Source organism: Eriocheir sinensis, chromosome 32 (genome assembly GCF_024679095.1).
Source record: "Eriocheir sinensis breed Jianghai 21 chromosome 32, ASM2467909v1, whole genome shotgun sequence".
NCBI classification, from domain to species: Eukaryota; Metazoa; Arthropoda; class Malacostraca; order Decapoda; family Varunidae; genus Eriocheir; species Eriocheir sinensis.
Genome location: NC_066540.1, coordinates 16,415,981 through 16,432,502, shown reverse-complemented (window position 1 = coordinate 16,432,502; position 16,522 = coordinate 16,415,981). Strand labels below are relative to the sequence as shown.

Genomic DNA, 16,522 nt, shown 5'->3' with positions numbered 1-16,522 from the left:
AAAAGAGGGAAATTATGGAGCCGAATCACCACTCAAATGTCAGTACAGCTATAAATCTCACATTACCTAAACTCTAAGAAATAAACCACCTACAGGAAACATCGTAAAAGGGAATAGAAAGCTTAAATATGTGGAAAAGAGGAAATAAGGGGATGAAATAAAGGAAAAAGAGGGAGTGATGGAACCGAATCACCACCCAAATATGTCAGTACATCTATAAGTCTCACATTACCTATACTCTAAGAAATAAAACAGCTACAAGAAACATCGTAAAAGGGAATAGAAGGCTTAAATATGTGGAAAAGAGAGAAATTATGGAGCCGAATCATACCCTCAAGTGTCAGTTTAGAGAATATAGGTGCCACTAGATCCCGTACACAATAAATTGGTCACCAGAAACATCGTAGAAAGATATAGAAGGGTTAATTATGTAGAAAAGATGGAATAAGGGGATGAAATAAAGGGAAAAGGGAAAGTACTGGAGCCGAAACATAGTACAGCGGATAGGTGCCAGATCCCATCACTAAGAAATAAACCAGCTACAAAAAACATCATAGAAGAGTATAGAAGGCTTAAATATGCAGAAAAGAGGAAATAAGGGGATGAAATAATGGGTAATGGAGCCGAAACATCCCTCAAATGACCAGTACAGCGAATAGGTGCCAGATCTCGTTGCTCTAAGAAATGAATTAATCACCAGAAACATCGTGAAAGAGCATAAAAAGTGTTAAATATGTAAAAAAAATAGGAGATAATGGAGCCGAATCACCCCCTTGGCCCCGAACACGTCATCGGGCCGGCCACTGAGGAGACGCCACGTTGGTCTAAGGACGGTGGACTCGGCGGCGGGTATCCCTTCACTTTTTTCCTCCCCACGTTCGACTCCCGGCCCGCATCCCCACGTGTCTCCGCCCGCAGATACCTTAGACCCTCGAGCACCTGTGGACGGACGCGCATCTCCTTGTAACGAGAACTGACGGAGATATAAGGTAAAAGATGAGATGACACATGCAATCAGCTGTTTATCATGGGGGTTTAAATGTCCGGGTTTTCCTTTTTTGTGTTTTTTAGGGTCATGGCGGGCCGGGTGTGGGTGTGCCGGGTGCGGGCTAGTGGGTGTGCGGGTTTACTAGTAGTTTGTGGTGGGTGGAAGCGGGTTTTGTGGGTTTTAATGGTGTTATAACCCGATGTTGGGTGGTGCTCCGTGGTGCAGTGGTTAGCGCGTCTACCAGCTGATCCGCCGGCCCGGGTTCGAATCTCGGCTGTTCATTTTCCCTTTGGGGTTGGTGAGTCCTTGGAGCTTGTTCTTCATTCACTTGTTCCTCTAAAGTCCGGGTTGATTAAATATGTGTGGTAAATATGGAGATTCACTGTGTGCTTCTAATATCCCTATGAGAATAGTAACATTTCCAAGGCCCCGTATACTGTTTTACTTCTCTAGTTTTACTGTTAGAGGTTAGGTTATGTTAATTTCAGTTGGAGTAGTTTAAATATACTCCCCAACACAAAAACCCTGATTTCCCACGGGTCCCCCAAATCACTAGGGGAAGGGGATTTGACCATTTTCTTTACTGTTAAATACTTGCAGCTTCATATTATGGTTGAGGAACATGTATTTCATCCTTTAATCCAGTAGCAGCTAGGGTTATGTTTCTTAATGGTCCCTCTAAGTGAAAAAAAATAAAAAATCATCACTCACACAAACCATCTCATAGTATATATCAAAGCATTTGTGATCAGTTTATGCATCATCTATTTTGGGGGGTTAAAATCATGGCACAAATTTGGCCCGTCGCTGCTACACGGTAAAGCCACAAATTTGGCCCGTCGCTGCTACACGGTAAAGCCACAAATTTGGCCCGTCGCTGGTACACGGTAAAGCCACAAATTTGGCCCGTCGCTGCTACATGGTAAAGCCACAAATTTGGCCCGTCGCTGCTACACGGTAAAGCCACAAACTTGGCCCGTCGCTGCTACACGGTAAAGCCACAAATTTGTCCCGTCGCTGCTACACGGTGAAGCCACAAATTTGGCCCGTCGCTGCTACACGGTAAAGCCACAAATTTGGCCCGTCGCTGCTACACGGTAAAGCCACAAATTTGGCCCGTCGCTGCTACACGGTAAAGCCACAAATTTGGCCCGTCGCTGCTACTGGGTTTACTATAATATGGAGGTGAAATATCATATTTTTGAGCCGCGGAGTCAATATCCACAATTACCATATGTGTGAATGCCTTATAACCACTCACCAATATGTCTTCTGTAAGGTGAAATCTATATGAAATGTGTGTTCAGTGGTGCGGTGGAACGTGGGACCAGCTCGCTAACCACTCAGCCACCGTCTCCCCATGTAGTATACTTGATATGGACATTTTTCTTTATAAAATTTTCTAGCTAAATCAAAAGGGGCAGGAGGTCTTCATGGTGCAGTGGTTAGCACACTCGGCTCACAATCAAGAGAGCCCGGGTTCAATTCCCGGGCGGAGTGGAAAAATTTGGGCGGCTTTTCCGATACCCTATGCCCCTGTCCACCCAGCAGTGAATGGGTACCAGGTATTAATCGGGGGTTGTGTCCCGTCTCCTGGGGTCTGTTCCCTTCTCCTATAATTCCTTCCCCTTCTGTCTCTCTCCGGCATATGACCACAGATGTTGCGCCGGCTAAACGAAACTTTCCAACTTTCAAAAGGGGCTGTGCAAGGGCAAGACTAATGTAAGAACCTTCCCCCCCCCCACACACACACACAAAAAAATGCTCATAAAAATAGATCCGAGAATGTTTGTCAGGCTTGTGGTGTCCTGATCATTTGAGTTTTTTTATAGTTTATTCATCATTAATTCAACTTCTTTTGACCTGTAATGCTTTCTCTGCCTCTGTGGTGGATAGTGGAGTGTTTCCCATGTGGTATTGGTGTGCTAGATATTTCCTCCCAAGGTGCAGGACTATACATTTTTCTTCATTGAATTGTAGCAGCATGGGGTATTGGTGTGCTAGATATTCCCTCCCAAGGTGCAAGACTATACATTTTTCTTCATTGAATTGTAGCAGCATGGGGTATTGGTGTGCTAGATATTCCCTCCCAAGGTGCAAGACTTTACATTTTTCTTCATTGAATTGTAGCATCATGGGGTATTGGTGTGCTAGATATTCCCTCCCAAGGTGCAAGACTATACATTTTTCTTCACTGAATTGTAGCAGGCACTTTTTGTTCCACTCCTGTAGCTTGGTGATGTCTTCTGGTAGGAAATCCACAGTTGAGGGGTTAACAGGGAGCATGTGGAGGCTTGTTGCTTTCCTCACCAGTCCCCTCCACCCTCAACGGCCCATTCAAAGAACCCCCCCACTCAGTTACCATTCCCTCCCCACAGCACCATGCCTATAAATTTTGTCCACATTGTGCTCCACTATCCCATGGGTGTTCAATATGTTCATCGGCGACTGCACCTCTTCTGTGGCTTCTTGGGTCTTCTCGGTGGTTCTCAATTAGCGACGTCATGCCGAACACAATTTTCGCAAACCACGGGATCGTTTTTTTATCATTGTAGATACCAAGATGATTTTTTTTTTTTTTTTACTTGAAGGGTTAAAATGAATTTCTAGTTATTCATTGCAGTTATATATTAATCTATTGTGGGTACTACTACTACTACTACTACTACTACTACTACTACTACTACTACTACTACTACTGCTACTACTACCACAACAAGTAAAAAATAACCATCTTCCTTCCTTCCATTCCCCCCCTAGCATGAGGTTGGCGGCAGGGTGGTATGGCGGCCCTGCGGCGGTGGCGGCAGCGGTGATGGTGGCGCTGCTGGCGATGGCGGGCGGCGGCGAGGCGGTGACCATCATGAGCATTGACTTCGGCACGGAGTGGATGAAGGTGGCGGTGGTGGCGGTAAGTGTGTGTGTGTATTTACCTAGTTGCAGTTTTACAGGGCCTGGGCTTACGCTCGTGTGGTCCCGTATCCGTATCTATAATTATCCAACTTTTTCTTGAATGGGATCCCCCTATGCTAACCCCCCCCCCCCCCCAAGTGCACGTTAGGCCAAGTCAGACCATAGTATAGTACCGGTAACTCTCGATTTATGCGAGTATTGTGTCCTTTAAGAGGTCGCGTAACTCAAAAACTATGTAAATCAAACAAGGTAGGTTTGTACCTTTATTGCCTACTGTATCACTCTGACTACTCTCCCTCCCGTGGTTCCTCCTCTGGCTGCCCTTCCCCTCGTGGTAGCACAGCAGCGAGGGTGTTGTTGTTGAAGCGTTGGCAGCGTGGTACTTCACAGCAGCTGTTGTTGATGTATTGTTGTTGTTGAAGTGGCGCGCGGGAAGAACTGAGCTGAGCTGTGTGGTCAAGGCGCTGTGTTAGCCCAGTTGCATGAGATATCTGGTGGCCACTCCTTAAAATATCACGTATAAGTGGAAAAAACGTGTAAATCAAACATTTATTTGAATTTTGGACCCCGCGTTATTTAAAAAAACGCATAAATCAAGAGTTACCTGTACAATAATCTATGCTGTAAGTATCCAGTTCTTGCCTCCATAAACTTACCTCCATGCATCACCCCCCCTAACCCCCCAACAGCCTGGCGTCCCCATGGAAATCGCGCTGAACAAGGAGTCTAAACGGAAGACCCCCATTGCTATCGCCTTCCGCAACAATGAGAGGACCTTCGGCGAGGACGCGCTGACCAACGGTGTGCGCTCCCCCCCCTCCAACTACTTCTACCTGCTGGACCTGCTGGGGAAGCGGGTGGAGGGCAGCGCCGTGGTGGAGGTGTTCCGTCAGCGGTTCCCCTTCTACAACATTGAGGCCGATCCGGAGAGGGGGACCGTTGTGTTCAGGCATGACAGGTGAGTGTGTGTGTGTGTATGTGTTTTGAGGTGGTGGCTGAGTGTGTGTGTATGTTTGTTTGGGAGAGACAGGAAGAGTGTGTGTGTTTGTTTGGGAGTGACTTGAGTGCTTGTTTGGGAGAGGAGTGTTTGTTTGTGTGTGTTTGGAAGAGGTGGCTGAGTGTGTGTGTTTGTTTGGGAGAGTGACTGTTTGTGTGTTTGTTTAGGAGAGAAGAAAAGAGTGTGTGTGCGTGTGTGTTAGGAGGAAGTGACTGAGTGTGTGTGTGTGTGTTTTTGGGAGAGACGGGAAGAGTGTGTGTGTGTGTGTTCGGGACCCCTGTGTTTAGAAATGATGGGTGAGAGAGAATGGGTCTTGTGTTTCAGCTTGACGGACGATTGTGTTGGTATGACTGGTGTTTATTTTTGGTATGCTGAGCGGCCTAACCTTTCTCTCCCTCCCTTGTAGCAACACCACCTACACCGTTGAGGAACTGGTCGGGCAGCTCCTGGGACACGCCCGGGACTTGGCTGCTGCCCACACCGACCAGCGGATCAAGGATTGCGTCATCACAGTCCCGGCCTTCTTCAACCAGGCTGAGCGACGAGCCCTCCTGACTGCCGCCCAACTCACAGGCCTAAAGGTACCTATGGGGTGGGGGTGGTGACGGTGGTGGTTGTTGTAGCTGTGGTTGTTGTAGTGGTTTTTTGTGTTGGTAATAATGTAACTTCGATATTTTGGGTTGAATTTTTTTTTTGGTATTAATTTTTTTCCTTCGCTCTTTTCCTTTGTTTCTTTTTTCATGTCCTTCATTTTCCTTTCCTTCCTGTATTTTTTTATTTTATTTTTTTTGTGTTGGTAATAATGTAACTTTGATATTTTGGGTTGAATTATTTTTTTTTGTGTTGGTAATAATGTAACTTCGATATTTTGGGTTGAATTTTTTTTTTTGTTATTAATTTTTTTCCTTCGCTCTTTTCCTTTGTTTCTTTTTTTTCATGTCCTTCATTTTCCTTTCCTTCCTGTATTTTTATTTTTTGTTTTTTTTTGTGTTGGTAATAATGTAACTTTGATATTTTGGGTTGAATTTTTTTTTTTGGTATTAATTTTTTTCCTTCGCTCTTTTCCTTTGTTTCTTTTTTTTCATGTCCTTCATTTTCCTTTCCTTCCTGTATTTTTATTTTTTATTTTTTTTTGTGTTGGTAATAATGTAACTTCGATATTTTGGGTTGAATTTTTTTTTTGGTATTAATTTTTTTCCTTCGCTCTTTTCCTTTGTTTCTTTTTTTTCATGTCCTTCATTTTCCTTTCCTTCCTGTATTTTATTTTTTTTATTTTTTTTGTGTTGGTAATAATGTAACTTCGATATTTTGGGTTGAATTTTTTTTTTTATTAATTTTTTTCCTTCGCTCTTTTCCTTTGTTTCTTTTTTTTCATGTCCTTCATTTTCCTTTCCTTCCTGTATTTTTATTTTTTTATTTTTTTTGTGTTGGTAATAATGTCACCGATATTTTGGGTTGAATTTTTTTTTTTGGTATTAATTTTTTTCCTTCGCTCTTTTCCTTTGTTTCTTTTTTTTCATGTCCTTCATTTTCCTTTCCTTCCTGTATTTTTTTTTTTTTTTTTTTTTTTTGTTAATAATGCAACTTCGATATTTTGGGTTGAATTTTTTTTTTTTGTTATTAATTTTTTTCCTTCGCTCTTTTCCTTTGTTTCTATTTTCACGTCCTTCATTTTCCTTTCCTTCCTGTATTTTTATTTTTTATTTTTTTTTGTGTTGGTAATAATGTAACTTCGATATTTTGGGTTGAATTTTTTTGTTTTGGTATTAATTTTTTTCATTTCCTCTTTTCCTTTCTCTGTCATCCACTTTTCTTTCTCTCATCTTCATTTTGCTCTCAATTCATGTTTGTTCTTGCTTTCCTTCCTTTCCCTCTTCCTTCCTTCCTTCATTTCCCTTCGTTTGGTTTTCTCTCTCCTTCTCTCTCTTCTCATTTTCTTCCTTCTCTCTCTTCTCATTTTCTTCCTTCACTTCCTTTTTTTCTGCTTTGCTTCACTTCTCTAACTTCTTCCTTCCTTCCTTATCAATGCCTTTCATGTATATCAATTTGTCTACTCCTTCAATTTCTCTCCTATGTCACTATCCCATTCCTTCCTTCCTTCCTTATCAATGCCTTTCATGTATATCAATTTGTCTACTCCTTCAATTTCTTTTCTACCTTACTCTATCTCATTCCTTCCTTCAACCCACTTACACTCCTTTCAATCCTTTCAATCTCTTTTAAACCTCGTTCTACTCCATTCCTTCTTCACTCACCTAATTTCCTCTCTCTCCATCCCCCTCCCACCAGATCCTCCCCAGCAGTGAATGGGTACCAGGTGTTAATCAGGGGTTGTGTCCCGTCTCCTGGGGTCTGTTCCCTTCTCTTATAATTCCTTCCCCTTCTGTCTCTCTCCGGCATATGACCACAGATGTTGCGCCGACTAAACGAAACTTTCCAACTTTCCCACCAGGTCCTGTCCCTCATGTCGAGCAATGCCTCTCTCCCTCCCCCCCAGGTCCTGTCCCTCATGTCAAGCAATGCCGCTGTGGCTCTCAACTACGGCATGTTCCGGCGTAAGGAGGTCAACGGCACCGCCCAGCACATCCTCTTCTACGACATGGGCGCCTCGTCCACCACCGCCACCATCGCCGCCTACCAGACCGTCAAGATCAAGGAGCGCGGGTACTCCGAGACCAACCCCCAAGTCACCATCCTCGGAGTGGGGTAAGGAGTGGGGAGTGTGTTGTTTGGTGCGCATAAATAAAAGATACATAATTTTTTGGGTGAGGTCGTTTTTTCGTAATGACTTCGGGTGTGAGGTTGCGTGATTTTTATTTTTTTTATTTATTTATGTGCGTAAAAAAACAAAAACAAAAACGTACGGTAATGATTTTTTTGGGTGCGTTTCGTAATTACTTTTTGGGTGTGATGTTTCGTCACTTCTTGTAGGAAATCCACAGTCAAGGGGTTAAATCGTTCACTGAAGCCATCCTCTGTACGTAACGCTTGTGTACGTAATGTTATCTTAATCGTTTTTTCCATCGCATTATACGTACGACACAACGGAACCTTCATATACGTAATACCTGTATCGGTAACTATCTCATTATTGTTTTTCTCATTACCCTCCCCCACGTATGCTTATAAGGCAGCTTGAGTAGGCGTAACACTCACACTCATAACGGCATCTAATCACATCAATCAGACCATGGCGCTATAACACAAGAATACGTATAAAATTGTTAACTGCTTCCGTAACGATCTAAGGAGCTCCGTGGTGCAGTGAGAGAGCCCGGGTTCGATTCCCGGCCGGAGTGGAAAAATTTGGGCGGCTTTTCCGATACCCTACGCCCCTGTCCACCCAGCAGTGAATGGGTACCAGGTATTAATCGGGGGTTGTGTCCTGTCTCCTGGGATCTGTTCCCTTCTATAAATCCTTCCCCTTCTGTCTCTCTTCGGCATATGACCACAGATGTTGCGCTGACTAAACCAAACTTTCCATAACGATCTTAAGAAAACCTTCATATTTGCATCGACCACTAGGCCCATGAAGAAAGCCTACCAGTGCCATAGGCTATCACGTAAAAAAAAAAAACCCTGCTTACGTAACAATCGCTAAGCCCCCCCTCCCCCTCCCCTCCCCTCAGGTACGACAGGCTGCTGGGGGGTCTGGCCATGCAGCTCCGGTTACGGGACCACCTGGCGAAAAAGTTTGAGGAGGTGAAGAAGACGAAGAACAGCGTCTACGACTCGCCGAGGGGCATGGCTAAGCTGCTGAAGGAGGCCGGGCGCATGGCTAAGGTGTTGTCGGCAAACTCGGAACACCTCAGCCAGGTAAGTGTTGCTGCGTCGGGGTGATTTGTTTGTTTGTGTTGTGTAGGGAGATGATGATGATGATTAGGAGGAGGAGGAGGAGGAGGATAAGTATTGGAGATGAGGCAAGAGAGGGTATAAGGAGGAGGAGGAGGAGGAGAGTGAAGAAAGGAAGGAAAGAAGGAAGAAAAGAAAGAAAGGAAGGAGAGAAGAAAAAGAGAGAGAGAAAGAAAGGAAGGAGGGAAGGAAGAAAGGAAGAAAAGAAATTATCAAAAAAGATAGGAAGGAAAGAAGAAAGAAAGAAAGAAAGAAAAAAGAAAGGAAGAAAGGAAGGAAGGTCACAGAGGATTGATGGAAGGGAAGGTGAAGGAGTGTATGTGTGTGTGTGTGTGTGTGTGTGTGTGTTTATATATATGTGCGTGTATGTGTGTGTGTAATTCTTTTTCTCCTCCTTTTCAACTCTCTCTTTCTCCTCCTCCTCCTCCTCCTCCTCCTCCTCCTCTCTCAGGTGGAGGGCGTGCTGGACGAGGAGGACTTCAAGCTCCACATCAAGAGGGAGGAGTTCGAGGAGATGTGCGCCGACATCTTCGAGCGAGTGCGTGCGCCCGTCGACGCTGCCCTCATCTCCGCCGGCATGGACATCTCCACCATCGACCAGGTCAGCGATGATGATGATGATGATGATGATGATAGCAATGATGATGTGTAGGTTGAAAAGAATACATTATGATTTTTTGGGGGTATATTTTTATTTTTTTATTTTGTTATATATTTTCTGTATCTTTTTTGTGTAGAGAGAGATAAGAAGGGAAGGAAAATAAAGTGGATTGAGAGAGAGACCAGAAGCGAGAAAGAAAGAAAAATTAATACAGAAAATAAGGAAGAAATGCAACAGGGTAATAATAGCTATGTTAACAATACTAGTAACAAAAATAGCGCGCAGTTAGCAAGTTGAAAAGAGCAGTCAGCATGAAAATATCGATAGAAGATAGAATGAGAGACAACATGGCGGCGGAATTTAAAAGGTAGAAGACTATTCCCTGCAACGTTGCCAGATTGTCGTACTCAGCCTCCTATGTTTGCCGATTTCCGGCCTAAAAACTGCTTTCATCACCCAAATAACTGCCTTCATACATAGTTATCGTTTAAATGGTTAATTATTGATGCTTCTTGGCAACAGTTATGGGCCAGAAACCGGTAAATACGCAGCTCTGTGTACGATAATCTGGCAACGGTGATTCCCTGTGTGTGTGTGTGTGTGTGTGTGTGTGTGCAATCGAAAAGTGCAATCAACCAATGAGCTTCCACGTTCCTCTTGCCCTGTGCCAGTGAGGGTTCAGGAGGGACTGAGGTCGGTACTGAAAGACAGATTCGCTGCTCACATCAACTATTTCTAAATGTCAAAGAGGGAGTCAGTTGGGTTCTAATGAGTGTTTCTTTAGGTTCATGGTACAGAGGAAGGGTTAAACTACCACCAGAGTCATAAAACTACTCCTAGAAATGCCCAAAGCTCCTACGAAAGCCTTGTCAAATATGTGTTCTTGGGCGACGAAATGTTTAAAAATACGACCCGCTGATGCGTGCTTGTCAGTGAACCTTCAACATGTCATCGTGTATATCCCCCATCTCACCCCTTCCTTCACCCCTCCACAGTTCATCATCGTGGGCGGCGCGACTCGCATCCCCCGCATCCAGCAGATCCTTCAGGAGCTGTGGGGCCGCGAGCTGGGGAAGAACATCAACGCGGACGAGGCTGCGGCCATGGGGGCTGTGTACCGGGCCGCCGACCTGGGCCAAGGGTTCAAGGTCAAGAAGTTCCACGTGAAGGAGTCTGTGCTGTTCCCGATTGAGGTGAGAGAAAGAGAGAGAGAGAGTTGGTTAGTTAGTTAGTTAGTGAGTGAGTTTGAGAAAGAGAGAGCTTGAGAGTGAATGAGTGCGTGAGTGATTGAGAGGAAAAAGAGGAGGAAGTAAGAAAAAGGCAAATGAAGGAAAAGAAAAAGGGAAGAAAATGAGGCTGAGAGAAAAGTATATGAAAGGAATAGAGAAGCGAGGAGGAGGAGGAGGAGATGAAGAAAAGGAGAGAAAGGAAGGAGATGGAATGGAAGGGAAGAGGAGGAGAAGAAAAGGAAGAAGTGGAGTGGGAGAGTACACTATTGAGAAGGAAGGAAAGGAAAAAACTGAGATAAAGAAGGAAGGAATAGGAGGAGGAGGAGGAGGAGGAGGAGAAGGAGAAAGCACTGTTCTACCATCACCACCACTACCACTAACACCACCACCATCTCCACCACTAACACCTCCCCCCTCCATCACCACCCTCCCACTAACCCCCCCGCCTCCTCCCCCACCAGGTCGACTTTGAGCGGAAGGTCGAGAATGCCGCAGCCGCCACCGCCGACCCCAGTGACCCCCCACCGCCGCCCATGTCGAAGGTGGTGAAACGCTCGCTCTTCGCCGTGGGGAACAACTATCCGCAGAAGAAGGTCATGACATTCAACAAGCACACAGCGGACTTCTCCTTCGCCGTCAACTATGGGGTCAACGAACACCTCCCCAAGAACGAGCTCAGGTGTGTTGTTGTTGTTGTTTTTGTTTGTTTTTGGTAGGTCTGTTTTTGTTTTGTTGTTGTCAGAGAGAGAGAGAGAGAGAGAGAGAGAGAGAATTTCCTGGATTTTGTTATGTATATATATTTATTTATTTTTCCTTTCCCTTCCCTTTTCTTCCCTTCCCTTTCCCATTCCTTCCCTTCCCTTCCCTTTCTCATCCTTCCCTTCCCCTCCCTTTCTCATCCTTTCCCTTCCCTTCCCATCCCTTTCTTACCCTCCCCTTCCCTTCCCATCCCTTCCTTACCCTCCCCTTCCCTTCCCTACACTCCTTAACCCCTTCACCCCCTGTCACCCCCATGCCCCCCAACATCCCCATCCCTTCCTTACCCTCCCCTTCCCTTCCCTACACTCCTTAACCCCTTCACCCCCTGTCACTCCCATACCCCCCAACATCCCCATCCCTTCCTTACCCTCCGCTCCCCTTCCCTACACTCCTTAACCCGTTCACCCCCTGTCACCCCCATGCCACCCAACATCCCACCCCCTTGCTCACCCTTCTCTTCTTCCCCCCTGCACAGAATGGCCAATGTGCAGAATCTGTCAACGGTGGAGGTCTCGGGCGTGACAGCGGCCTTTGAGAAACAAGTGGCCGAGGGTGCCGACCCCAAGGGCATCAAGGTGAGGAGATTGAAGGGAAAAAATAGGCAGGAATGAATGGATTGTTATATGTATTTTTTTTTCATCGAGGAATATAATTTAAAAGGAAAAAACTTGCGAGGCACTGTTCCTACACTCTACCTTTACTACTACTACTACTACTACTACTACTACTACTACTACTACTTCTATGATCATAAGAGTTTCAAATTCACTCAATCAAAATACCACAACTTGACACCACAACCAATACAATAACTATTTCTACCACTATTTCTACCGCTATTTCCAACCACCACCACTGACCTCTACCCTTCCCTCCCTCCCCCTCTCCCCCAGGCCCACTTCCACATGGACGACTCGGGGGTGCTCTCGCTGGTGGGCATGGAGGCGGTATTTGAGAAGCAGGTGATGGAGGAGGTTGTCGGCGCCCCTGCCAGCGAGGAGGAGGAATCCACTCTCTCCCGCCTGGGCAGCACCATCAGTAAGCTCTTCACAGGTAGGATAGTGGCTGTTTGCACCGTAGATAACACCATCATTGCCGACACCATCACTGTGACCATAATGGGACCTCTCTTGTTAATGCTAAATGATGATGATATAGATTAATGAGTTGAAATTTCTACACACACACACACACGTCATCACTGTAGCCACCACCACCACCATCACCATCACCACCACCATCACCACTAATGCAAATATCTATATCATATCCATCTCTATATATGTTTTAATTACGTATTTGTGTATTTGGATAGCCGTGTAATCATTTGTCTATGCGATGTTTGCCTTGGTTGCTGTGTTTATACTGATGTTTGTTGATGTTTATGTCAGCGATGTGGGTGGGTTTTAAAAATGGTGGTTGTTGGTTGATGTTTATGTCAGTGATGTGGGTGGGTTTTAAAAATGGTGGTTGTTTGTTGATGTTTATGTCAGCGATGTGGGTGGGTTTTAAAAATGGTGGTGGTTTGTTGATGTTTATGTCAGCGATGTGGTTGGGTTTTAAAAATGGTGGTGGTTTGTTGATGTTTATGTCAGCGATGTGGGTTGGGTTTTAAAAATGGTGGTTGTTTGTTGATGTTTATGTCAGCGATGTGGGTTGGGTTTTAAAAATGGTGGTTGTTTGTTGATGTTTATGTCTGCGATGTGGGTTGGTTTTAAAAATGATGGTGGTTTGTTGATGTTTATGTCTGCGATGTGTGTGGGTTTTAAAAATGGTGGTTGTTTGTTGATGTTTATGGCAGCGATGTGGGTTGGGTTTTAAAAATGGTGGTTTGTTGATGTTTATGTCAGCGATGTGTGTGGGTTTTAAAAATGGTGGTTGATGTTTGTTTATTTATTTATTTATTTTTTCCGTTTCTCTCATTCCTTGTTTTTTATTCATTGTGTTTTTGTGTCTGTTTTATCTATCTTTCTCTTATTCACTCATACTCATTCACCCACTATCTTTACATCTATCAATCTTTCCATATCTCTATTTCTGTATGTCTCTATCAATCTACTTTCACTCACTCACTCTCTCTCTCTGTCTCAATCCATCTATCTGTCTATCTGTTTTTATCTGTCTCTGTCTGTTAATCTACTTCTCTCTCTCTCTCTCCCTCTCTCTCTCCCTCCCTCATTATCCATATCTCTCAATCTGTTTATCTATCTCTACCTCTATTTCTCCCTGCCTCTGTCTGTCAATCTACTTATCTCTCACTCACTCACTTACTCTATATATGTCAATCTCTCTCTCTCTGTTTTTATCTGCCCCTGTCTGTTAATCTACTCTCTATCTGTTTCTCTCTGCCTCTGTCCGTCAATCTACTTATCTCTCACTCACTCACTCACTCAATCTCTCTCTCTATCTGTCCCTGTCTGTTAATCTACTCTCTGTCTGTTTCTCTCTGTCTCTGTCCGTCAATCTACTTCTCTCACTCCCTCACTCACTCAATCTCTCTCTCTATCTGTCCCTGTCTGTTAATCTACTCTCTATCTGTTTCTCTCTGCCTCTGTCCGTCAATCTACTTCTCTCCCTCACTCACTCACTCAATCTCTCTCTCACGCACTCTCCCACAGGCGCCGAAGAAGAGAAGGAAACCGAGGGGAAGGAAAACCAGACCAAGGAGGAAGGAAAATCCGAGACGACCAACAAAAACAAAGAGGAGAAGGAAGAGAAGAAGAAGGAGAACAAGGACAAGAAGAAGGAGGAGAAGGAGAAGGAGGGGGAGGAGAAGAAGAAGGAGAAGAAGGAGATGAAGAGCAAGCAGGTTGTGGTGAAGGAGGAACTTAACTTCACGGTGACCTATCTTGACCTCCCTGAGATGACCCCGGAAGCCATCAAGTTGTCCCAGAAGAAGTGAGTGGGAGAGAGAGAGAGAGAGAGAGAGAGAGAGAGAGAGAGAGAGAGAGAGAGAGAGAGAGAGAGAGAGAGAGAGAGAGAGAGAGAGACAGAGAGAGAGTGTGCGTGTGTGTGTTTGAGAGACAGAGACAGAGAGAGAGTGTGCGTGTGTGTGTTTGAGAGAGAGAGAAAGACAAATCGAGAGAGAGAGAGAGAGAGAGAGAGTGTGTGTGTGTGTGTTTGAGAGAGAGAGAAAGACAAATCGAGAGAGAGAGAGAGATAGAGAGTGCGTTAAAAAGAGAAAACATAAGAGAGACTAGGAAGGACTGAAGTAACCTCCTCTCCTCCTCCTCCTCCTCCTCCTCCTCTACCATCCTCCTCCTCCTCCCCCCCTCCCCCCCACAGACTCCAGGACATCAGCGCACTAGAGGAGGCCCGTCACGAGAAGGAGGCCGCCCGCAACACACTCGAAAGCTACATTCTCGACGCCCAGGACAAGCTGTATCAGGAGGAGTACGAGGCAGCTTCCACCGACAAGCAGAGGGAGGATGTGCGGCAACTCTGCTCCCAGGTGTGTAAAGGGGGGGGATGTGCTGGGGAGAGAGGGAGGGTGGGGTGTAAGGGGGGATATGTATATGTGGGTGAGTGGGAGAGAGAGAGGTTTGAAGGGAGAGAAGAGAGGATTGAGAGAGAGAGAGAGAGAGAGAGAGAGAGAGAGAGAGAGAGAGAGAGAGAGAGAGAGAGAGAGAGAGAGAGAGAGAGGATTGAAGGGAGGGAATAGAGGATTGAAGGGAGGAAGAGAGAGGATTGAAGGGAGGAAGAGAGAGGATTGAAGGGAGAGAAAGGGAAAAAGAGAGAATTGAAAGGGAGAGAAAGAAGAGGTTTGAAAGGGAGAGAGAGAGAGGATTGAAGGGAGGAAGAGAGAGAGAGGGAGAGAAAGAGGATCACAGAGAGAGAGAGAGAGAGAGAGAGAGAGAGAGAGAGAGAGAGAGAGAGAGAAGGGGGAAGGATTAGTGTAGGGAAGAGTGTGTGTGTGTGTGTGTGTGTGTGTGTGTGTGTGTGTGTGTGTGTGTTAAATTACCCCAAAACATCTTCCCTTTTTTTTTTCCTTCCCTTCTTTCCTCTCCTCCTCCTCCTCCTCCTCCTCCTCCTCCTCCTCTTCTTCTTCTTCATCACTCCTTCCCCTTCCTTCTTCTCTATCTCATATTTTCCTTTTCCTCCTCCTCTTCTTCTTCTTCTTCTTCCTCTTCCTCCTCCATTTCTTCCTTTCCTTTTCTCTCCTCCTCCTCCTCCTCCTCTCCTTCCTTACTCCTCCATCCTCTCTCTCTCCCTCTCCTCTTTCTCCTCCTCTCCTTCCTCACCCCCCCACACACCCCTTCACCCCACTCTCTCCCTCACCCCCCCTCTCCTTCACCCCCCTCCCTATCTCACACCCTTCTCACCCCTATTTCATTCCAATCACCCCTCCTTTCACCCTTTATCCAAGTCACCCTTTTTTCCTAACACCCTCTTACAGCCCTTTCACTCCCCCCTCTCGCTCACCCCCACTCACCACCTCACCCCCCTTACACACACCCTACCCGGTACCCTCTCTCTCACTCCCTACTAATACCCCCCTCAGCCCTTCTCTCCCCCTCACACACACCCTACCCCGGTACCCTCTCTCTCACTCCCTTCTCATACCCCCCTCACCCCTTCTCTCCCCCTCACACACACCCTACCCCAGTACCCTCTCTCTCACTCCCTTCTAACACCCCTCGCCCCTCTCCCCCACAGCTGGACGAGTGGATCTACGACGAGGGGTTCGACCAGCCCGCCCCCGTATACAAGACCAAGCTCGAGCAGCTCTCCAAGCTCTTTGAACCCATTAAGCGTCGCGTCGAGGAACACCGCGACCGCCCCGAGGCCATACAGGCAAGCTCCCAGCCCCGCCGCGCCCCGTCCCGCCCCGCCCAGACCCTCACGCCCTTCCTGCTCACTCTCGGGGCCTGCACAGTGGGGCTGGTGGTCGTCGGGGCGGGCTGGGGGCGGTGGGCGGGGTGGTATGCATGGATGTGTTCGTATGTGTGTGAATTGGGGTTGCTTGGGGTTGACGGGGCGTTTCCGGGGCAGGGTAGGACGTTAGGCGGGGGTGGCGGGGCGGACCGGGGCAGGAGGGCGAGCCGGGGGAGTCGGGCGCGGGTGACGAACAACAACAACAACAATAATAAGGGCGGAAAGAAAGGCGCAGCGAGTAGATGATTCCGTTTCCGCTGTTTATTTTTTCGTTTATTTTTTTTTTCGCGTCTTCGGTCGGGTCCGCT

General features: G+C 46.2%; 1 protein-coding gene and 1 long non-coding RNA gene across 3 annotated transcripts in view; both read left to right on the top strand.

Annotated features, from left to right (window-relative positions):
* The first annotated feature begins 796 nt into the window (after positions 1-796).
* LOC127006286 (hypoxia up-regulated protein 1-like) overlaps positions 797-16,522 on the top strand; it is a 33,232-nt gene continuing 17,506 nt past the window's right edge. The window contains exons 1-14 of the mRNA XM_050876001.1: positions 797-989; positions 3,749-3,899; positions 4,591-4,859; positions 5,305-5,479; positions 7,396-7,604; positions 8,528-8,714; positions 9,202-9,351; positions 10,347-10,544; positions 11,042-11,259; positions 11,815-11,914; positions 12,233-12,392; positions 13,958-14,237; positions 14,625-14,790; positions 15,996-16,133. Coding sequence (XP_050731958.1) covers positions 3,750-3,899; positions 4,591-4,859; positions 5,305-5,479; positions 7,396-7,604; positions 8,528-8,714; positions 9,202-9,351; positions 10,347-10,544; positions 11,042-11,259; positions 11,815-11,914; positions 12,233-12,392; positions 13,958-14,237; positions 14,625-14,790; positions 15,996-16,133 — 2,400 coding nt within the window. The 5' untranslated portion in view covers positions 797-989; position 3,749. The remainder of the gene's footprint in view (positions 990-3,748; positions 3,900-4,590; positions 4,860-5,304; positions 5,480-7,395; positions 7,605-8,527; positions 8,715-9,201; positions 9,352-10,346; positions 10,545-11,041; positions 11,260-11,814; positions 11,915-12,232; positions 12,393-13,957; positions 14,238-14,624; positions 14,791-15,995; positions 16,134-16,522) is intronic.
* LOC127006287 (uncharacterized) overlaps positions 16,140-16,522 on the top strand; it is a 5,188-nt gene continuing 4,805 nt past the window's right edge. For both annotated transcript variants that reach the window (XR_007759381.1, XR_007759380.1), the window contains exon 1: positions 16,140-16,522. This exon is cut by the window's right edge and continues 2,280 nt beyond it. This is a non-coding gene — a long non-coding RNA (uncharacterized LOC127006287).